Source organism: Anolis carolinensis, chromosome 4 (assembly GCF_035594765.1).
Source record: "Anolis carolinensis isolate JA03-04 chromosome 4, rAnoCar3.1.pri, whole genome shotgun sequence".
Classification (NCBI taxonomy): domain Eukaryota; kingdom Metazoa; phylum Chordata; class Lepidosauria; order Squamata; family Dactyloidae; genus Anolis; species Anolis carolinensis.
Window position 1 is genome coordinate 236220978 of NC_085844.1, and position 23782 is coordinate 236244759.

At 40.3% G+C, this 23782-nt stretch overlaps 2 protein-coding genes across 2 annotated transcripts in view; one reads left to right on the top strand and one right to left on the bottom strand.

Moving 5' to 3' along the window:
• vapb (VAMP associated protein B and C) overlaps nt 1-15651 on the top strand; it is a 62023-nt gene extending 46372 nt beyond the window's left edge. The window contains exons 3-6 of the mRNA XM_003223735.4: nt 6278-6381; nt 8025-8105; nt 11486-11662; nt 13285-15651. Coding sequence (XP_003223783.1) covers nt 6278-6381; nt 8025-8105; nt 11486-11662; nt 13285-13443 — 521 coding nt within the window. The 3' untranslated portion in view covers nt 13444-15651. The remainder of the gene's footprint in view (nt 1-6277; nt 6382-8024; nt 8106-11485; nt 11663-13284) is intronic.
• A 2729-nt stretch (nt 15652-18380) lies between these two features.
• Nucleotides 18381-23782, bottom strand: part of apcdd1l (APC down-regulated 1 like) — a 46074-nt gene continuing 40672 nt past the window's right edge. The window contains exon 4 of the mRNA XM_062978974.1: nt 18381-22702. Coding sequence (XP_062835044.1) covers nt 21938-22702 — 765 coding nt within the window. The 3' untranslated portion in view covers nt 18381-21937. The remainder of the gene's footprint in view (nt 22703-23782) is intronic.

The window sequence follows — 23782 nt, forward strand, 5'->3', positions numbered from 1 at the left end:
TCACAAACAAGTGAAAGTGGCATCTTACTCCAGTGGGATGTTGTCTCCACATATGGCATTTGTGTGAGTGACCGAGCTTGCATCTTCTGTGTCAGTATTCCCCAACGTGGGGCCCTCTAGATATTTTGGGCTTTCCCAGACCATTGACAGATAGATGCTGTAATCCAAAACGTCTGGGAGGCTTGTTTTATGTGAACTAAAGTTGATCTGCCTCACTTCTAGATGCCTTTGCACGGCTACGGTTAGCACGCAGCTACAGAAATAATGCAATAAATTCATATGATAAGCAGAAAATACAGTATGCTCATAGCTCTCTTTTCTCTCCTCTGGTAAAATTATTCATACTATCAGGCAGTTTTCCAGAGAGAGAGAAAGAAGACTGCTGCCTTTTGGCCTCTGGAGTCTATTGCCTGTATGCACTTCAGTTTCTTAAGAAATTGCTGGCTTACACTGTAGAGCACTGTCAGCACAACCCTGCCTGTTCTTGTGATTTGTCATAGAATTGCTGAACTCAGCCCTTTTCTCTTTTCACTGTTTCTCTGTACTGCTCTTGCTATTATTGTCTGCTCTCATGTTCCCCCCGATTTAGTGGTGTCAAGGAAGCATGGGGTCTTACAAAACAACATCCTCTTTTGTAATATTTATGAAAGCCTCAGGATTTTTCTAAACCTGCTGATACTACCCTTTTGTCTGTATCTGGTGAGTGGTCCATGCTGGAGCTTTGGCTCTCAGATATGTTGATTGATATCATTCCCACTGCTAAGAGATTGTGAACATTATTTCACCCAGATCTAGGACTGAACCTACTGCTATAATACCCTTAAACAAAAAAATAGCTGAAATACTTCCTCATTTCATCCTTTAAGAGACATGGGGTGATAGTGTTGCCACTTTAGGGCCAGGACAGGTATTTCCCATTGTCAGAGAAACTCTTCGTTTAAAACAAGCCAGAAGGATCAAAACATGGTAAATGGTCTTCCCTTCAGCATCCACAGCTCCCACCGGCAGACTGTATTGTGTCCACTTCTGATCTAGGGTCCCATGTTTGCTTGCCTCTTCTTTGTAAAATAAAAGCTTATCACTTTGAACCACATCCCAGTCCCATTTGATTTTGAAAGCTTTGTATGGTCAAGCCTGGTTAATACTTGAATGGAAGACTAATAGAGGTTATCATGAATCTCCAGGTAGGGCTAGGAAAAAATCCTGCCTCAGAACCTGGACAACAACGACTGTTTGTCAGCAGGCTAAATGCTAATTAATTAATATATGTAAATGAAGTTCGTCCAGACACCAGTTTACCTAAAGAATGGGTCAGTAACTATTTACAGCAATGGTTTCCAACCTTTGGTCCTTTGGTGTTTTGGACCTCAGCTCCCAGAATGCCTAAGCCTTGGATAAGCTAAACATGCCTCCTGGGAGTTGGAGTGCCAAACAGCTGGAAAACCAAAAGTTGACACCATTAATTTAGAGGTGTTACCCAATTAGTACTCAGTTATAGCTTCTGCCATTGAAGCTCCTTTTTACAAACTTTTCATGCCCTCTGAGAACCCTTTTCCTCTATAATGCTAGAAGGCTTTTTTAAAAGTAGCATTGGGATCACGACAGTAACTAAGGATGCTGGAAAAATACAGATTGCTGGTACTGAGTTGTGCCTGCCTACAATAACCATGGTAAATCACAGCAGACTCCCTTACTGAATTTGAATGAACAACAAAACAGAAGTGTGAGAGCAGATAACCTTGCCTCGTAACTATCCCAGTAGGATGAAAAAACATAGTCCTGCAAATTAGGCCCTCAAAGTGGAAATCATAAGAAAATTGTAGACCGATGAAAGAGAGAAAAAGTCATCCCAAGGTGCATTTTGGAAGAAGCTTTCAGGCAGTCTCTATGAAGTTTAAAATGTTTTGGTTGATTTACTTGACTTGATCATTTCATTTTTCATATGCATGTGACTAGTCTCGAATAAAGATGCTGGAGGACCTAGAGATTCTTAGAGAAAATATCTTTCTAGGAATCTCAAGTTCTTTGACTGTGATTATATGATTATTTTCAACGACATGCTGCAAAATGCTAAGACTGATCAAAGAGAACGGCACTGTACCCAAAGTTGATGCAACCAGCTGTTGATTTTGTGAGGATGTGGTCAGAGTAAACAGGACTGCTAGATATTTTCCTGTTTCGAAAATTCTTCAGTACTGGTCCTGTAATTAATCAAAAACACACAGCTGCAGTAACAAAAACAACTAAATGATTGGGAGTATAACTTGCTAACAAATATAAAGAACTATTCAGAAATGTTTGAAAGTTTAAGCCATGTGTTTTCTATCATCAAAGAGCACTGAAAAGTATTAGGTTGTGGGGACAGACTGCTGTAGAATCATAGAATAGTAGAGTTGGAAGAGACCTCATGGGCTATCCAGTCCAATCCCCTGCCAAGAAGCAGGAAATCACATTCATAGCACCCCTGACAGATGGCCATCCAGCCTCTGTTTAAATGCCTCCAAAGAAAGAGCCTCCACCACAGTCCGGGGGAGAGAGTTCCACTGCCGAACAGCCCTCACTGTGAGGAAGTTCTTCCTGATGTTCAGGTGGAATCTCCTTTCCTATAGTTTGAAGCCATTGTTCCATGTCCTAGTCTGCAGGGCAGCAGAAAACAAGCTTGCTCCCTCCTCCCTATGACTTCCCCTCACATATTCGTACATGGCTATCATGTCTCCTCTCAGCCTTCTCTTCTGCAGGCTAAACATGCCCAGTTCTTTAAGCCTCTCCTCATAGGGCTTGTTCTCCAGACCTTTGATCATTTTAGTTGCCCTCCTCTGGAAGCTTTCCAGCTTGTCAACATCTCCCTTCAACTGTGGTGCCCAGAATTGGACACAGTGTTCCAGGTGTGGTCTGACCAAGGCAGAATAGAGGGGTAGCATGACTTCCCTGGATCTAGACGCTATTCCCCTATTGATGCAGGCTAGAATCCCGTTGGCTTTCTTAGCAGCCGCATCACATTGCTGGCTCATGTTTAACTTGTTGTCCACGAGGACTCCAAGATCTTTTTCACATGTACTGCTGTCTAGCCAGGTGTCTCCCATTCTGTATCTTTGCATTCCATTTTTTCTGCCAAAGTGAAGTATCCTGCATTTTGTCCCTGTTGAACTTCATTTTGTTAGTTTCGGCCCATCTCTCTAGTCTGTCAAGATCGTTTTGAATTCTGCTCCTTTCTTCTGGAGTGTTGGCTATCCCTCCTGTTATCAAAAGATACTAAGCCTGTGGCTTTTACATATTTTATTCATACCAAAAATGTTATTACCTCCTTTTTAGTGTCATATGCACCACTCAGGGCAACTAAAGCAATAAAATACTTTTTTTTTCGTGTCAGGAGCAACCGGAGTTGCTTCTGGAGTGAGAGAATTGGCCGTCTGCAAGGACGTTGCCCAGGGGATGCCCGGATGTTTTGATGTTTTACCATCCTTGTGGGAGGCTTCTCTCATGTCCCCGCATGGAGCTGGAGCTGATAGAGGGAGCTCATCCGCGCTCTCCCCGGGTGGGATTCGAACCTGGCAGCCTTCAGGTCAGCAACCCAACCTTCAAGTCACAAGGCTTTTATCCCCATGGCCATCGGAGGCTCCATATAAAATACAATAAGAGCACAATATATAATTTAAAATGGGAGATTTTAGCATTTAGTGAGTTAATCTCTTTGTGTTCTTAAACATTTTCAGCTCAAGAAATGTACTTCCTTTGCTGGACTAGAAACTAGTCTGTTGCTGTTAGCAACAGCTTAGCAAGAGAGTTTTCACATAGTTAAAAGTGAGGCTTAGCCTTATTCAGTTCACAGCATTGTTTTCTGTAACGGCATTATTGCACATTCTTTTCCCACAACAAAATGATAAGCTGCTGTACAAAACAGTGTCAGTTTATAAATAAACAGTCTTCAAAGCCTTTTCTTTTGCCACTTGGATGCTGGCATATGGGATTTTCCTAACAATAGTTTCCTTGGGGTCTGTGATTATGGGAACTGATGATACAAGCAAGGAAACACCTCACTCCAGGTACTCTCTGTAAGTTACATGTAAGCTTTCAAGTATGGTAATGTTTGAAAAGTCTGTTTTTATTCGGGAGAGAAAGTAGTAGTTTGAGCATTGGAGTGTGACTCTGGAGACCAGGGTTCATGTCATGGAAATCCACTTATTTAAACAAGCCACACTCTCTCAACCTCAGAGGAAGGCAAAAGAAATGGCGCTCTGAATAAATCTTGCCCTTAAAACCCCATAAGTTTGCCTTAGGATCACCATGCATCAGAAATGGCTTGAAGGCGGCACCTGAAGCACAACAACAACAACAATCAGAAGAAAAATTTCCTGGGCACCTTAAGCAAAAGTACTGTAATTTCTTCCTGGCTTCCATGTAACATCCACACATTGTGAAAGGTTCTGGGAGTGTCATGGGATGTGTACATATTTCATGTAAGCTTCATACCCTGCTTGAGCTGAAAGTATGCTGAAGGACCATACCCAAGGCTTCTCCAATGGAAGTGGCAACTAGTGGTAGCATCTTTCAGGAAATTAATATTATTCATATTTCCACAGAACCTTTGCTGTGCTTCTGTAGTCTAGGGTTGTAGTGATTGCTACTAGTAATGTTCTCTTAACCATTTTCTCAAAGCAGTCTTTAGTCAGAGTTGAAAACAGTATTGAAAAATTTATTGGAGAAACATCTAATGTCTTCCCTCCCATTTCTGGTGTTCATTTGCATTAATGACATAGCTGCTGTAGCATCGTTTACGACAGTTGTTTGGGAGCAGTTTATAACAATTTTGGTGCTTTCTCAACTCAGCTGACACTAAGAATATGAAGTTGGGAAATTCATCCATCTGCTTGAATGATTGAATGCATGGCCTTATGAAATGTGGAATGGTTTATGGAAATGGCTTTTCAATTTCCCCTTTATTGATGTTGTTTCATACAATTTAAATTGTATTTTCTTTAAATTGTACTATTTATATATTATATATTATATATTTGCCTTTTTATGTCTGTGAGCCGCCCTGAGCCCCCATGGGGAGATGGGGCGGAATATAAAGTTGTTGTTGTTGTTTTCTGCTACACCTAGAAGTAATGTCATTAAACCCAGTTGCGTCCATTTTATTTCAGAGAACATCTTTGTATGAATCATCTGTGCTGCTTAGATTTGTGACTGCCCCTTTGTGCCAAAGAACTGACTTCATCTATGTTGTTAGTACCACATCCTAGTTGTTCTTGTTTGCTTTCAAATTGTTGTTTGACTTATGATGGTCCTAAGGCTATCGTGAGGTTTTCTTGGCAGGATTTGTTCAGTGAGGAGGCTTTGTCATTTCCTCTATGAGGCTGAGAGAGTATGACTTGTCCAAGGTCAGTTACCACAGCTGAGCAGGAATTTGAACCTTGATCTCCAGAGTCATCCCACATCATACTGACTCCTCACAGCACCCTGATCTATAATATAATACTATATATGTTGCCGGTGCATTATTGCTGGGTTAGGCTTGAATGGCTTCTTTGGCACAGGATTCTAAATGTTTTTCTAAGCTTTCCAGAGGAAAAAAATGTGTAAATTTTATTTCAGTAACCTTTGGACTGGTCACCTTAGTTGCCATTTACTCAAATTGCCCCAAGAAATACATTCCTGCACTGCTTAATTCACTTTTTAAAGCATGTTTCCGTCTCATTAATCACATAAATCTTGCACAATATCTAGCATTCAATAGCTATTTAGCTCTGTGGATATAGAAAGCCAAGGTACCTTTTGATGTTGATTCTTAAATGTAAAACAAAGTCCAAAATCCACAAGTAAGCATTATAACTATTTAAGGATATTGAGAGCTGGAAGCTAATTTCCCCTGAAGGCTGCACCTAACTATCTGCCCAATAAAATACCTGTGATTTACTTTTTACTGTATATAAATAAAATGATGATACAAAGTTATGTGATGTCACTCCTGGTTTGCAAAATCCAACGATCAAGTATTAAGAGTCTGAGGACATTGGGCACATTTTTTGGCTTTAGTACAGAAACCAGACTGAAAAAAATAGAAATTTGGAGGACTAATGCAAGCGTTTGGGAGGGTTGCATGGCTGATATTTCAGGCCCGTTGCTTTTTTGGCAACGATATTGGCATAAAATGTTTGTGGTGTTATCAGATTATTTACATGCTTGATTTTTTTTAAGGGTTAGCGATGAGAGCAATGAAGATTTATATTTAGAAGCAAGTGATAATATTCTAATGCAGCATTTTTTTTCTTTTTAGTGATGCTACAGCCTTTTGATTATGACCCTAATGAGAAAAGTAAACACAAGTTCATGGTTCAGTCGATGTTTACACCTCCTGATATTTCAGACATGGAAGCAGTAGTGAGTATTGAAAAATGGCTTATCAAGATGATGAACTTTTCTTCTATATGAGTAATCTTGCCATATGCCTTTTTTAAAAGAAAGCACAATGAATTGCCTGAAGTGCAGTAGAGTGAGACAAGGAGTTGTTTACTACAAAGGATGTAGATTTTAGGATCCTAATGGGACAGCATTTCCAGGTAATGAGAATTATGTTGGACAATCTCAATACCTTTAACCAGCACCCTTTAGTAAGAAGGCAAAACATCTCAGCGTTCATAGTAAGGTCTTCTTAGTGCTAGTTGTCACCGAGTCATATCTCCTAAATAATGATAGTCCTGTTTAACTCTATATTTGTAGCATTGCAAGGTAGTATAATCTTGCCAAGATCTATGACCTTAACATTACTGAATGGTATATTGTTTCAGTTAAACGAACCCACAATTTATTAAATAGCTTTAGAATTGAGTGGAGTTTTGTAAAAGGGACCTGCAGTCAAACTGGTGCTCTTTCACACATTTCCATGCTCTCAGGTGCCAAAAAGTACAATACTTATGCTGAATCGTGCACTTGCTATTAGGTGAAGATATCAATGCAGCTTCTGTGGGATGCTACTAATGCCAGTGGCTTGCATTCGCAGAGTGGTTTACCCTTGTTGGTGGGAGCAACAAACCTGCTGTTTACAGTGTCTAAATTGCTGCTGGGGCACATTGCATACAACCCACAGGCCTAGCATGATTGGCAAGAGCAAGCTGGTTTGGCTAATCTCACTCCCACTGCATTTTTGCACTTTGGCACAATTCACTTTTTACAGGAGCGGCACTCCTGGGTAACCAGAGCAGTGTCCTATATTATCTGATCATAGGATTGAGTGTCCTATATGTCTGTGCTGCTTAATATTTGCCTTTGGATAGTATCCTTGGTACTGCATGGATCTGCAGTATTTTGAAGGCTAAACTCAAAATTGTTATCCCTCACCCTTTGCCCTTTCTGCTAATTGTAGGTTTTCCACTCCAGCTATCTCTATTGGTATTTCCAAATGGAAAGGCAAGCAGAAGCAAGACTTGCAATGTGTCTAGAGGAGGGTGACTAAAATGATCAAGGGTCTGGAGAATAAGCCCTATGAGGGGCGGCTTAAAGAGCTGGGCATGTTTAGCCTGCAGAAGAGAAGGCTGAGAGGTTTTGTAACATGAGAAGACACATTTGTAAGTCCTCCAGTGTGGTTTTGTGGTCAACCTCTAATGTTGAAAGACCTATTAATGTCTAGAGAAGTGTTCTCCCTAAGTCAGCCAACACAACTATAGTCAACTTCTGGCAGAAGTGGGTCACAGAGCCATGCTGCAGGACCTAGGGATTCCTAAAAACAACAGTCTGATCTGCGAATAATCACATTTTCAAAAGTTAATTGTTCAAATGCCAACCGTAGAGTTTTAGCCTTTTTTTTGTTTAAAGAGGCAGGGAGATAAGAGTCTTTTTCAGAGATACAGAGCAATTGTCCTCTGAAAATTTGAACAGATGAAATATCCCACACCAAAACGACAGTGTCTGAAATTGGGAGGGCTTGTATTACTCCTACAAAGATAGCAAGGCAGCCAGTTTGAATCAGAATATACCAGTAGTTCATCTCTGAATATTTTTTAACTTTTCAATTATGTGTGTTCTAGTGGAAAGAAGCAAAACCTGAAGACCTCATGGATTCAAAACTTAGATGTGTGTTTGAGCTGCCAGCAGAAAACGATAAACCCGTGAGTGTCATTGTACACTTGTATCTATATGCTTGGTGAAACAGTCACTGTGAGTTATTGAAAATCCTGGACTCTTTAGCTGAATTTCCATTTCCCAAACCCCGCTCTATGGTATAGTGTATTTAGAAACTATGTCAGTAAAAATGGAATACCTTTGTTCTTACAAGTATCTGTAGATGTCTGCGCATTAAAACTGGCATGTAACATAAAACATAGCTTTTATAACAGTACTTAAGAAAGGAAAACGCCTTGGTCCATGTAAAAGATATGGGAATCCTGGTTAATTTTTCTCCCACTTTCAATTTTTAGTTATTAACTCAGGAACTCTGCATCCTGACTCAAATTGCAAGGATAAGGAATAAAACATTCCAGAGGAAGGGTGTGTAGGACACCTCCAGAGTTTTTACAGAGGAATTGTTCCCTTCACAAGGAATTAGTGTGATTAGAGAACACTATCTGAATGTTAAATGGATTTTAAGAAGAGTACCTCCCTTGGTATTCTTCACTGTGCTTTTGAAAAACAGGAATGATAATTACATTGGCTGATTGAATCTGATTATTTATTTTATTAAAATATTTGTTTATAGTCTCTCCACCCACCAAAGTGCCAGAGGTGATGTGCAACAAGTAAAATAATTCCTTTAAAAACAAAACTACAATCATACCTCAGATGACAAAGCCCCAGGCATATACATTCATCGTTTTTTTAAAAAGTATTTTTAGCCACTTTTCCTTCTTATTCTCAGTGTAACTGATGATTTCTGTAGCATTAGCATTGGAAGGATGATGGAGAGCTGGAGAAATGCAGATCTTTAGTGTATGAATGCAACAGCATGTCTGCATCAAAGATTGCAATTCTCCTGTAATTGATTCTACAATAGCTGTGTACTTGCCTACAACAGGCAAAGTAAGCAGGAGCTGCCTACCAAATCTATTACTGCCTGAGCATAAATATAAAAAAAGCAAAAAAGAATACAGATAAGCTGAAGGAAATATGCTAGCACTTCATTAGCCTGTTAAAAAGACAGATCTAAGTGTAGTCAACAAAATGACATGGGGGAAAAAAGTGGAAGTTTGTGAAAGGTGATCTCTATCAGATGACTGGGGTGCTGTCAGTTATAATCTTACACATCTGGAAATTGCTCAGTCAAAGAAAGCTGCTCTAGAGTTTTGTTCAGTGATTTAGACCTAGTTACCAACCACCAATTGCACAGGTCAAGTAATGTCCTTTTCCCCTTTGCAGAGTTTATTGGTCTCTCTCTCCTCCTCCCCCCCCCCCCCCCCCCCCCAGTTTTAACAGAGATACAAGAAATGTCAGTCATTTCCCTCAAATCTGTTAAATATGAAATATATCTCAGGATTTTTGTGGCTTGGCTGCCTGACTCATCCTCATTTGGCATGAGCATTATTTCATGGTGCTCAGGTCACTTTGCCCTTCATAAATCTTAGCTGCCACACTTTAACTCTATGGAAGTGATTATTCCAATTCTTTGCTTATGTTTCAAAATGCTTTCCCACATGTAGACAAAACATAGAGATAGCCATACCAGAGTGTGAAAAACAGGAAATGAAGAAAATGATTGAAGCAGAAAGGGAGCCTGGGTTGTTTTGGAATCTGTGGTGACCATCTGTAGTACAACCTGATCTTACTGTGGATAATAGCAGATCCTATTGAAATGAATGACTTCCTCTAGAACAGTGATTCGCAACTTGTGGGTCTCCAGATGCTTTGGCCTTCAACTCCCAGAAATCCTAACAGCTAGTAAACTGTCTGGGATTTCTGGGAGTTGTAGGCCAAAACACCTGGGGACCCACAGGTTGAGAACCACTGCTCTAGAAGTTACTATAAAATCTCCTCTGACAGCAGCAGCATATCATTGAATCAGCCAGAGAACCTAGAAAATTACTAGAGAGGACATACCTTGCCAGATGATGGTTTGCAGTAGTCATATAGGTATAGAAGTTGTACTGTATCGCTAAAAATTAACACACTACTTGGCTAGAGAGCTTCACGCTGAGGCTGAATATAAAATACAGGTCAGCAGGATGACATGTAAACCCACGGCCAATCTGGCTGACTTTATTAAGATGTGTATTGGGCCCTGGCCTAGCATTTCCAATTTCTTTCTCTGAGTAGTATACCAGCTGTTTTCAATTTGGTTAGAATGCTGTCCTTGAGTAAATTCTGCAAAGGATTGTAGTCTCCAGTGTTTTGCCACTTGGAGATGTGTACAGAAACTCTTCAGGCTACTCCCATGTTCTTGCATGTTGCTTTTTACCCCAGAGAATTAGACATATCTCACAACAAGAGCCAGTTTGGTAGCCAAGGAGGTACTTTTGTGAACAGGTCAGGTTTTAGGACTGGATAATAGCCAGAGGACAAGCAATCAATACCATGCAGATGGCGATCCTGCCCCCCTCCCTAGAATGCAGTCGGCAACCCTTTTTTTTTGGTCTGTAGCTGTGCTGGCTGGGGCTGATCAGAGCTGGAGTCCAACAACAACTGCTGGGCCAGTCCTAAAAAAGTATTTCTTTTTTGTATCTTATGAATTTGAGGGGTGGGTCATATCCCACGGGATTCACCTTCGTAAAACTTGAGTGTTCACCTCAGTATGTATTCAATAGTAAACAGGCTTTCCAGATTAATAAAATACCACTGGACGTAATACTCACTTTTACAACAATCCCTTCATATTGTAATACATTCCTGGTAGAAGTCAAAGTGCTAGAAGTTATTATTGTAAAACTCAAATTAGGGTTGGGTTCCGAATAACTAAGGGACCATGTCAAAACATAAGCATGGCCCTTCATTCGGATCTCTTAGAATCACGTCCAGGTAATCCAAAGGTGTTAAGTCACAACATATGTGATTTTATAATTTATAGAAGGGGCTGTTACTGGAAAAATTGACTTGGGAGTTCCTTTTCTCTCTGGGCCCTTCCACACAGCCCTGTATCCCAGAATATCAAGGCAGAAAATCCCACAATATCTGCTTTGAACAGGGTTATCTGAGTCCACACTGTCATATATTCCAGTTCAAAGCAGATAATATGGGATTTTATTCAGCTGTGTGGAAGGGGCCTCTGTCTCTTCCTGTCTTCTACTGCTTAGCTTAGCATTATTTCATCTTGAATTTTAGTAATGGCTTCTTAAACACTGTTTCACTTTCTAGATTAGTATCCATGTTACTGTTCATTTTATAGTATTGGATTGTTAAGTTAATGTTTATGTATGGCTCACTGGTTCAATCAATCTCCTCGGAACTAACAGTTAGATTTGGTGCTATAACTTAAATAGTTATAAGCAAGTCTGAGAGCTGTGAATATAACAACAGTTTTAAGCCCCCATTAAACACACACTTTCTTTTCCTCTCTCAACAGCATGATGTAGAAATAAATAAAATTATATCCACAACTGCAATAAAGACAGAATCTTCTGTAATGTCAAAATCGTTAAGTTCTTCTTTGGATGACAGCGAAGTTAAGAAAGTAATGGAAGAATGTAAGAGGCTTCAGTTAGAGGTTCAGAGGTTACGAGAGGAGAATAAACAGTTGAAGGTACAGTTGGATGGAAATATATACAAAGTTCTTTGGCTTTATGTTATAAATTGTCTTCATGTAACTGCAGTCGAGTCTCACTTATCCAACATAAACGGGCCGGCAGAATGTTGGATAAGCGAATGGATAATAAGGAGACATTAAGGAAAAGCCTATAAATATCAAATTAGATTATGATTTTACAAATGAAGCACCAAAACATCATGTTAGACAACAAATTTGGCAGAAAAAGTAGTTCAATACACAGTAATGCTATGTAGTAATTACTGTATTTATGAATTTAGCACCAAAATATCACGATATATTGAAAACATTGACTACAAAAATGCGTTGGATAATCCAGAACGTTGGATAAGCGAGTGTTGGATAAGTGAGACTCTACTGTATTATATTATATGTTTTAATGTAAACTACTTAGGTTTTTTATTTCTATAATCAGCATATAAGTAGTGTATATGCCTACATGCATAAAATATGGGTATTTATGTTTTAGTTCATATGGGTTCTTTTTAATTTTTGAATCAATGCCATGTTGGAAATGTCTTCATATTACTTTTAACTACTACTGTATTACCCACGAAACTACCCAGATCTTAGGATCTTCTCCAGAGACTTGTGATAGATACTGACTATTCAGAAGATCTTTCACTGACTTCAAAATATTGTCCACAGAAGACTCACCTTATGCTTAAAATCTTGTCTCTTTTGAGGTCAATATGAAACCTATTCCAATCTTGCCATTCTAACACTTTTTTTTAACAACTCTAGCTTACTGTTGACCTCTTTCCCTGTTTAGTGTTTTCAGGTCAGTAGCCACTTTGAAGGCTGCTTTGGTTGAGAATAGGATGTAAGGTTATAAATCAGAGATGGGAATCATTTGGTCTTTAGACCCTATACACCATTAAGGAATGTTTGTTTGACCTGTGAAAACCCCTTGGACCGCAAACAAAAAATCCAAATGAAAATGGGAATTGCTACTCCAGGAACTTTCAAGACAAGATAGTTCTCTGAAGGCCCTACCCCAAGCCTAATAACTACTTTGGGTTTTTGGGGGTAAAAAAATGGAAACATCATAATAGCTACTAACTATAAACACTACCATACTTTCCTTATCAGCGCCTATTTCTAAACAAGTGGTTCTCAACCTGTGGGTCCCCCGATGTTTTGGCCCTCAACAGAAATTGTAACAGCTGGTAAACTGGCTGGGATTTCTGGAAGTTGTGGGCCAAAACACCTGGGGACCCACAGGTTGAGAACCACGGCTCTAGACAATCAACATGAACATAAATGCACATAACTGACTTCATGTCATGACTTACATCTTAACCAGACATTGAACAAATTTGTATTTTGTATTTTGAACTAGAATTTGGAAATGTACATTTTTGGATTATAGCTCCCAAAATCTCCAGCCAACATGGCCACTGGACATTTCCATTTGAAAGCTACAGTCTAAAAAAATACCCTTTTCCAGACCCTGCTTTGAGGTGGTAATGAGAGTTGCTTTTAGAAAGGGAACCCTTGATCCGACTCCAGATTGCTAGCGCCACCTGTTCAAGTAGACCTGAGCTTCTGACAAACATCATGGCTCATTACTGTTTGTTTAATTAACCTTCCTGCAGGAAGAAGATGGGCTGCGGATGAGGAAGGCTCCCCAGACAAACCATCCAACCTTTGCTTCGGCCGCTGCTGTGAAGGAAGAAGGCCTCAGCACTAGACTACTCGCGCTGGTGGTTTTGTTCTTTATTGTTGGCGTAATTATAGGGAAAATTGCCTTGTAGAGGCCGCATGCTGAGGATTGTAAATTGGATTGATGGATCTGCCATATCATTGGATTAAATTTATTCATAACAAAATGTTTTAAGAAATGTATGACATCTCACAGGTCTTGCCTTTTAAATTTTTATCCCCTGCACAAATATAACATTAACATTAACATAATCTTCTAGAAAAGTTTTACAAAAATGTTCAAGGAGCAAGCAGGAGAAGAGAGGGTAGTTATCTTGATTGTGAGCAATGAGGAAGAAATCATGTATTTAACACTAATGGTGCATTGTTTAGAAGAAAAAAGTAACTTTAAACATTTCTGGGACTTTGGAACCTATTACTGGAATTCTCTTCTTTGGAGGCAGAAAAATATTCCTCCACTGTTTTTTAGAGGGTGGCTTGGGCAGACAAGGTAGAAAGCTCTCTATAAAATAGATTAACCCATTCTTCTTCTTTGTAAACGTCCAGTGAGTATGACTCAGGTCTCAGAATCTTAGCTGTGAGACTCTGACTCTACAAACAGCTATTGATCTCTGTTGGAGCTTGCCTCTCTGGGCCCTGTGCCATATGCAGGGACTGCATAACTCACTATGGAAGATTAGAATTTTGGGGATAAAAACAGCAGGTTTGGTTCCCCAGAAAGGAACCAGTGGCACCAGTGCCTCTAAGGGCAGGTGGTGTTTCTGTGGTTGGTCCCAGCCAGTCCCTGTACAGAATTGGTATAACTAAAGGCATCTGGTAGTTTTGAGCTGCCTTGGAGTGGGGAGCCAGAGAAATTGAAGGGAGAAATCAGTTGTATGCTTCCCTCCCTCTTGTCAAGCAAATAATTGGGGGGGACCTAGTGGATAGTGGTGGGTTGGAAACATAAGGGCGCCTCTTTCCCTAGCCCAGCTTGATCAGCGTATTGCACTAGGGTGTTTCAAGTTGAACTGGAAATGCGGGTCCAGTATCACCAGGCTTTGTAGGGGAAAGGAGCATTGTATTGGGTCATCTTAAATCAGTTAAAATGGCTGACCTCTGCCCCATCTGTTTTCCAGTCCAGGTGGCACTCTGTAAATGGGGACCATGTGTTTTTCCCACCTTATCCCATCACATTTGTTTTTGCAACACCTTGTTCGTCCCATCCTCCAAAGACCCTTTCTTCCTCAGCACTTGCGCCCACAGCAAATTTTCACAGGCTTAGGCACACACTGCAGTGTGTGTGTTTTGTGTGCGCGTGTGTGTTTTCTGTAACATTGTTTGCCCCTCTTCGGCCATTGCAGTCTGCCAAAGCTTTTCCTGATCAGGCTTCTGTCTTGAACCGGATAAAAAGCAACCGTGTGTTCAGTCCCCTGGAGCTGAGAGGCCTGTTAGATTTGTCTGTCTCCAGTGGCACAGGACAACTTCTCAATAGCCCAGGTAGAGAGGGAGAAAGAAAATATATTTCTCTTTTCACCCATCAGCTGTTTAGGGCTGCCTTTTGGATGAAATTGTATCCAGGAGATAGCGTCTCTCAGACTGCAGGTGCTAATGGAAAGGAGACAAGAATTTAAGGGTGCACGCTTGGAGGAACGTGTGGCAGCATTGAGATCTTGTATACAGAAGAGTAGGCTTATACACCCAGTTTTGTGATGTCTCATGTCTCCAGCTTAATGGATGCTTCGCGTGTCAAGGAATATGCACAAACCGAACACAGACCCACTGCAAGATTGAAAGGTACCGCTTGGCAGTCACCTGTGTCTCAGGTTGAATGGAATGAAGGCTGATGCTTTGCTGTTCTTAAAGGGGACCAACCTACCATTGCTGTCGGTTCATGTGGCTGAGTTAAAACTCACATGCCCATACATTTAATGCACATTTAACTTATTTAATGTATTTCATCTCAGTGTTTTCTTTATTGTCATGGAAAATTTGACTACTGTTATAAATGGTTAAAGCGAAAAGCAGGAGAAAAAGCACCTGTTCAGAGTTTGATGGAAAGAGCATTTCTTTTTCTTTTTCTTGCTGTAGTGGTGATGGATTCTTCTGCCTCCTAATACTTTGGGCACCACATACTTCTCAGTTTTCATCATCTAAACATTGGGGGAAACTGCAGTCAGGAAGCTGTTTTGTATATAAAATAAGTCTATGTAGGGGAAAAAATAGTAGGAATTAGTTCTATGCTGTTAAAAAAATTAAAGACCAATCCTGTTTGACTATGTAGCATCTTTAAAATAATCAAATAAATCTACCCCCAAATTGAATATTGTCTTTGTTTGAGTCTATATTGCAGTCTTGAGAAAAGAAAAAAGGAACATTTCAATGTACACTTCACTTCTTAGTTTTGTTATCCAGTACTCATACTTTTGTTATTTACAAGCCGTAACATTGAAACAGTTGCGTAGAAGTAGTATTCTTTGTTCTTGAATATGTTTTTCAACATACAGGCATCTCTTTGCTGTTTTCCTCTTCAACTTAATTTTTTGATTCTGACAATACCAGCTTGAATGACAACTGCCATGCCAGGGGGAATTCAGAGGGAGTTGTCCGAAAATGTCCATTTCCAAGTTCAGCTGTTCACTGCAATTGCAACAAGCAGTTCTACTTTCTTATATCCTTTCCGTCTTCCCATCATTACCTTTCTGTAACTATCAAAATGCAAGGCTCTTAATAGCTGTTAAGGTGACACTTTGGACTTACACAACATGGCATGAAGGAGTTTTAAAGAAAAGGTTACCCCCTGAAATTTCTTCCGTTCAGCAATCAAAATGTAAAGGGCCGCTTTTTGCATCCAGTCACCTTAAAATGTATTACCACTCACACCTTAAGTCAAGCAAAGACTCACTTTTAAGATCCTGCTATCAGTGAAAGGCATGTACTCTGGATATTTCCATTACTTACTAGTTATCCTAAGATTGATAAGTTTCTACTTGTATATGACTACCTGTTCTATAATGAGACTGTAATCAGGCAAGTTATATTAGTGTCCCAGTAGAGAATTCCTTTAGAATAATGTCACTAAACCTAGATGTTATTAGATACGCAAATGCAACTCCCACACCATCCTGACCATTGATCATGCTGGCTAGGGCTTATGGGAATTTTAAGTCCAACCGTGGAAACAGCAGCATTAGAAACAAACACTGTTCACTTACATCAGGGTGAGAAGGCCTGTATAAAGGCCTCATAAATACAATAACGGTGTTAGATTTTAGAAGGAAGGCAAGATCATGCCTGGCTAGTACTTGTATGGTGGACCACTAAGGATAGTAGATTATATTTCACAGCCAGGCACTGAGCTGAGTAAGCCAGTGACTTGAAGATTTATAGGATCTACTTACTGAAAAGTGCCAAGATCTAGGTGCAAAATGGAGAGGCAATGGTAGTTCCGTCACAAAAAAGATCTCCAAATCGAAATTGAAACAATATTTTGGTCCACAGTTTATTTTTTTAATATATCCTAATTTTAAAAGTTTTTAAAACTTAGTTCCGAGTTACTCTTGGGAATAGATTGCACTGTTTCATAACATTTGAGCATTATACCAGGTTAGATTCTATGTATTGAGTATGCCACGGATTTAAATGTCAGAGTAAAGTTACATCAAGGATGACTTTATGCTTCCAAGTACATATGTCCCTAGTTTATGACACTACTGTTTTAGAGAGGAAAATAAAAAAAAAAGTTTAAAGGAATGTGAATTTATTTTTGCAAGAATTAATTATATGCATCTGGTTTCTGTTTACAGACACAGCACATATGTTACCGTTCTTGTTTCTGGTAAATTTGTGGTACAGTTTTTATTCTTATGAATGTCATAGAGGGCCTCTTAAGCACTGTTTTGCCTATCTGTTTTTAATAACTGTTTAATGTATGTCTGCGTGGAAGCAATTTACTGTTGGATCAGAACCTGAAAATCTAGAAATATGTTCTTCTACTGGAAGAAAAATAACATGCAAACACTTCCTTTGCCTCACTCCCTAATATTCCTATTGAACTTTTTTCCCCCAGAAAGGTGGCCAAGGTGGTTCTGAATCATGCTTGTGGGCTACATGGCATTCAGAGTAGTCAGCATTCACACATGTAGATATTTTGGGCCATTGGCCCTCCTGGTCTCTGGAATATATGCCAAGTGGCTACACCTCTATTCTTTGTGTATTTGAACTTCTCTTGAACCTTCCTTTACTGTTATGTAGAAACAGGTCGGTACAGTGCAGAGCTCCATATAAATGCAAGCAAATTTTCTTCCAAAGCTTCAAACCAGATCATCTTCCAGAGGAGAGTTCTTCCCCATAGCATCATAGGACAATCAGCTGGTTCATCAATTGGAATTGATTAGGAGGTAGGGTCAGGACTGATGAAAAGGAAAAGGAAGTACATCTTTACAAGGCACACCCTTAAACTCACTTGTTTTCAAATCAGACCAAACTAAGGAAGGATTTGCCTTTCAAAATCTTTCAGGCCAAAAGGTTGCACTGTGGCCATACCCACCTTGTGGCTTCCAGTTTTGCCCAGTTTTGGACTAGCTGGCCTTTGGGCTGATACAGCATGGCTGCTCTTAAGAGCTGGGCACAATACCTGTTCTTGTTATATTAGCACATATTGTCAGTACAGCATACTGAGATAAGGAAAAAGGAGATATCCAATGTTTGGTGTTACAGAGCAGTAGAGAATTTCAACTCTGAGATCCCTGAAAATATACAATTACGGTAACTTGCCTTACTTGTTAGCTGTATTTACCCGATATCCTTTTGACGGAAGGGGCACGTGAATCTTCTGCACACAAAGTGAGTAGTTTATCACAGAGCAAAAACCAGCAGGTATTATCCTCCAATTTCTCATATCAGTTCTTCAAATGAGAATTTCACAAAACCATACAAAAATACATGGGTCCAACGCACCAGACTTTGAATGTGGGTTGCCCCATTCGTGTCTAAAAGTGGCACGTGTGGGTACTCCTTCTATTACACAAGAAATGATAACCAAAGCAGGATATTTGTAAAAGATAAGCACCTGTTTTATGTACATGATTTTTCTTTGAAAAAATTAACATACTGTAATACATTTTGTTCAAAAACTGTACATTAAAATAAGCATTACGTCTGAATTTGCTGTTCATGCAGATTGCCCACCAGTATAATAATAAAATACCATTAATTTATCTACATGTTAGCCACACTTGAAAACATACCATGTAAATTATGGCACTTTGCATAGCTGTTCTTTAAAAAGGGGTTCTAGCATTTTGAAGAGCACACTTTCCATTGCAGCTCATTTATGTAGAAATATAGGAAACTGCCTTACTTTACAGTTTAAGAAGAGGCTGTGCTTGACATACAATCCTACACATATTATCCTGATAGGAAAATAGTTTTTTACTGGAATTGCAAGCTATATGAAGGAGAGGTTTGTTCCTTCTCCCTCCTTTTGCAAACTATTCCAACCTATGAAATTCCGGCAGATAGCAATGGAAGACATGATCCCATGGGTGCCAATGCAAGCTTTTTCCTATTACTATTTGCAATATGGGGAGGAATTTCTGTTGGGAATATGGTAGGTAAGAAGGCATCAAATAGCACTTCCCCATCCTATAATTCTATCTGTTAATTATCTGCCCTTATGGCACTGCATGATACTGGGCTTTGATGTGCCATTATGCATATATCATCCTGAGTTATTTTCGATTATCATGTATCTAAAAATGTTGATGTACAAGGGTTGAATGAAAAGTAATTCCTCCACCTTCGTTACTTGGGTTTGGATGGGAATATTTTAATAAATGCAGAAATAATCTTAGAATGTGTTCTTTAACTACCACTACCACTCCAGAAGCAACTCCGGTTGCTCCTGACACAAAAAGAAAAAAAAATAAACTACCACTATTCACCTTTCCACATAATCACCAGACAATTGGATACATTTCTGCCAATGATGAACAAGTTTTCTGAAGCCATCATGGAAGAAGTCAACACTGTTTCTGCAACCAGCGTCTCACAGTACCTATCGTGCACAGGTCTTTTGATAGCCAAGCAAAGCAATAATGTGACCCACACGTTCTTGTGAAATGCCGATCATGCTTGAAAATTCTGAGTGATACGACAATCGTCCTGAATCAATCTGTCACATTTTGCTTGTGAAACTCGGTTGTTGCTGTCACATGATGTCCAACTCTTTGTTTGTCACTCAAGTCCGATGTTCCCACTTGAACATCTTTAAACTTACTCGCCCAACGATGCACAGTACTCACATCAGCACAATCACCATAAACAGCTTGCATTCTCTGATGAATCTCCTTTAAGGTGACACTTTCTGCTGTCAAGAATTCAATGACTGCACGTTGCTTAAGTCTCATTGACCAACCGCCTGTGCAGGGTTCTATACTTCGCACTTTAACAACACAACAATTCAATGCTAAGGCTTCCCAGCAAATGGAACTGTAGAAGAGAGTCTACTGAACAAGCCAGTACCTGCCAAATACCAGTATTGCCATCTGTTGAGTTACGAAAGTGGAGACATTACTTTTCATTCAACCCTTGTACAACTTACAGAAAAAAACAAAACAGGAATGCACTTTTTGCTAACTATACTGGAGCTGTACTACCGAAATGAAATTCTGAATTGATTCTCTGAAATGACTTTTTCCCCCAGTTGCCAAAGGCTGTGTTCTTCAGAGTTAACTCAATTCAGTGCTGCTTTGTTGACTGGTTAAGAAAGACAAATGATGCCGAAAAACCTCATTATGGGGGTATTTTTCACAGCAGAGTGAAAGAGCAGGAAAACGTTGTAAACAAGTGCCTGTCTGAACATTTTCTTTGTTTACTAACACGTTTCTTACACATTATTGGAATAGAGAGGAGTTACTTTCAATCATGGCTGCTCATCCTGCAGTCCTCTGGCTTTGGTGCACTGCAACACCAAAATGGAATGGAAGTATACTCCTTTCCTCTCCTGCTGAAATGTTATCCCGCCCTGCAGATAGTAATAGAAGGCAAAGTCCTAGTGATGCTGATGCAAAGTGGGCTTTTCCTGTTTTCAGAGGTAGAGGGGATACTTTTGTTGAACCATGGTGGGTGAGAATGGCTCAAACTCCCCTTTTCCACATACTGTCATCATAATAGTTCTCCTTCCCAGGTTAAAATCCATGCTGCAAAAACCCCTTTGAAATAGTCATCTTTAGACTTTATCAAATGGCACCACATGCAAGTTTGTGATCTATGCTTGGGAAGGCCACCAGCTTCTTTTCTGCAAAAACAACAACATGGGCCCTTAAGCATTAAATGATTATTAGGACTATGATTGCATTTCAACTGCCATGTTTATATCCTAGGGAATCCTGGGATTTACAGCTGGTTGAGGTACTACAGTTCTCTAGATGTGGTTTCTAAATGCCCCTTCATAACCTGCAAATCCCAGATTCTACAGGATGCAGATATGGCAGTTAAAGTGGAATAATAGTACTATAATTGGATAGTGGGAAAGGGGGTCAGGTGGTTAACAATTTGCCCTTCACTTTTGCAAGGTTGTCTTTATTTGGACAAACTTGTCAGGCCTATCTTAAATCATAACATCATCTTAAAGGGATGTCTTATTACAGTTGATTCTTAGAGTTTGTAAAATAAGTCCCCCATTAATACAGCATTCCAACACTGCCTGTTCAGGCTAAAAATATATTTTTTCTCTTGCTTCATAAGAGCACACATCTGTTTCCTCGCAGCTCTCCACCACCTTACATGATAAAGCGTTTTTAATGTATGCGCACATCTCACCGATGACATATGGTATGAAATCTGAACCCTGAACACTAATCCCAACAGGTCCTTTTTTAGCAGTTGTTAATTATATATATTGATTACAAGTGTATTTATACCAAATGTATATGTAAGGGCAACCTTGAATGACTTTGAAATGTCAGTTTACTCTGTGAAGGCAGAATTGCTTCTCTATGCATCAGAATGATTTGGCTAGGGGAGAGGGAACAGAGAAAGAAAATCATGAAGGTCTCCCCTACCCCTCTAGAATTAGGTTATTGTAGGTGATTAATAAAATATAGGCCATCTATTTAAAAAGCTGACCACTTCTGTGCTGGAAACTGGCCGAAATCCTGCATTAGGGTTGCATAGAGTAAATCTCCTTGTTGTGTTGATTGGCAACAATGCACTATTGAAGCAAAGCAACATGTGCACACTCATGTGCAATGATGTCCAAATATGGTGCACATGCTCATCTGTGCATAATGCACATTGATGTGAAACTGAGCATCTGCAGATTTAATCTGAAAATGGCTATTCCACTTTGGACAAAGAAGTCCAACCACAGCAGAACTTGCACTTATGTTAAGACACCTAACAGGATTCTGTCCCATGAATGTCAGATTTGGAGATGGGTGTCAATACTTAGGGAAGTCCATCTGTCATGCAGCAGTCATCAAGAAAGCATAACGTGCATATTTATGAGTATGAAGTAAAACAGCTTTCAAATGTGCTAATTTTTTTTGGTGTAGATATACCAATGTTACAATGTTCTGGGCAGCTCACTCAGCAGGGTCTTGGCATTTAGTCCCATCTGACCAGCTGTATAGAGAGAAATGCAAGCAATGACACCTGGGGTAGTGTTTTCACTGCTCCACTACTAACATCATCACTTCTCAGAAAGTTTGACTTGCTGAGTCTTGCCAAGGCTGCCGATGGTCCTCCACATTGGAGGAGAGGAGACTGATAGGAGGTGGGCCTCTTGCTGGGCGTATTGGGGCTTGACCCATCGGTCGGTCTCTCACCGATGTAGAGCAGGCTGCGGTCTTTGGCATCATGTTCAATTCTAAAGAGTTCATACTCCATATGGGGGAGCCTGATCCCCAAAGCTGCGCATCCGTTTGTGTGAGTCACATCCATTTCCTCCCCAATACGCCACAAGCCAGCCTCCCCACAGTTCCCAAAGTCAGTGGAGTTCAGCATTGTCACTGTTATTTGATCCATTGGTGTCACCCGAGCGTGGGTCACCTTGAAAACCAGCTCGGTGCCTCCCCTTACAATGAGGGATGGTGCTCCCTGTGTGTAGTGACCCAAAGCATACACTGTGAAAGTTGGCTGTTTGCAGAGAGGGTCAGAGTAGTGGTGGTAGTAGCCTTCCCAGGTGCGGTTGTGACCATGGAAGATGAAATATCTAGTGAGGAAAAGCACAGCTGGGCGGACTTCGCATCGAGAGCTGACCCAGCGGCCAGTCAGCAGCATCGGGAGTTCAGGTCTTTCTGGCAGGAGAGGTGGGTGGTGTTCATCAGCTCTGTATACAATCCCACAGGCAGGGCAAGGGTGGATGTGGTGCTGAAAAAGAAAAGAAGAATGCAAGTCCTCAACACTTCAATTATATGCATAGTAATACAGGCTGGAGCCCCCGGTGGCACAACGGGATTGCTGACCGAAAGATTGACGGTTCGAATCAGAGGAGCTGGGTGAGCTCCCCTCTGTCAGCTCTACCTCCCCATGCGGGAACATGAGAGAAGCCTCCCACTGGATGGTAAAACATTGCGGACAGCCAAGTTTCTCACTCCAGATGCGACTTGCAGTTTCTCAAGTCGTTCCTGACATGAAAATAAAAGTCCCCAAGTTACGAACAAGATAGCTTCTGTAGGTTTGTTCTCAAATTGAATTTGTTTGTGAGTCGAAACAGGTACATTTTAAGTGTAACTCCAGCTGAAAATAGACATATATTAGCTTTGGATAGTATAGGGAAGGGTTAATACCCCTGTGGTGTTTGTTTTGCTGTCTGTGCCCTTTTCAGAAGATTTCACCTCATTTTCTGTCCCTGTGATAATTGGATTTTGAAAAATACGGCTTGTGGAAACGAAGATTGCTGCTAAAGCTTCCCACTTCCTGTTGTTTCACCCCTGTTCTTAACAATGAGGCATTTGTAAGTTGAGTCACTTGTAAGTCGGATGTTTGTAAATGGAGACTACCTGTACAACAAAAGAAAAAAAAATGCAATCTGCAATGCAGGGGGTGAGGCAGCTTTTCTATAGTCTACTTATTAGAGAGGGAAATGCTAGAATAGTAAATAGAAATGCTGGGATTTATTGGAGTTTTGGAACAGAAGCAGTTAAAAAGAAAGTAAAGCAATGTGTATTCTTCCCTAGAGGAGCCCTGGTGGCGAAGTGTGTTAAAGTACTGAGCTTCTGAACTTGCAGACCTAAAGGTCCCAGGTTCAAATCCTGGGAGCGGAGTGAGCGCCCGCTGTTAGCTCCAGCTGCTGCCAACAGCAGTTCGAAAACATGCCAATGTGAGTAGATCAAAAGATCCGGTGGGAAGGTAACGGCGCTCCATGCAGTCATGCCAGCCACATGACCTTGGAGGTGTCTACGGACAACGCCAGCTCTTTGGCTTAGAAATGGGGATGAGCACCAACCC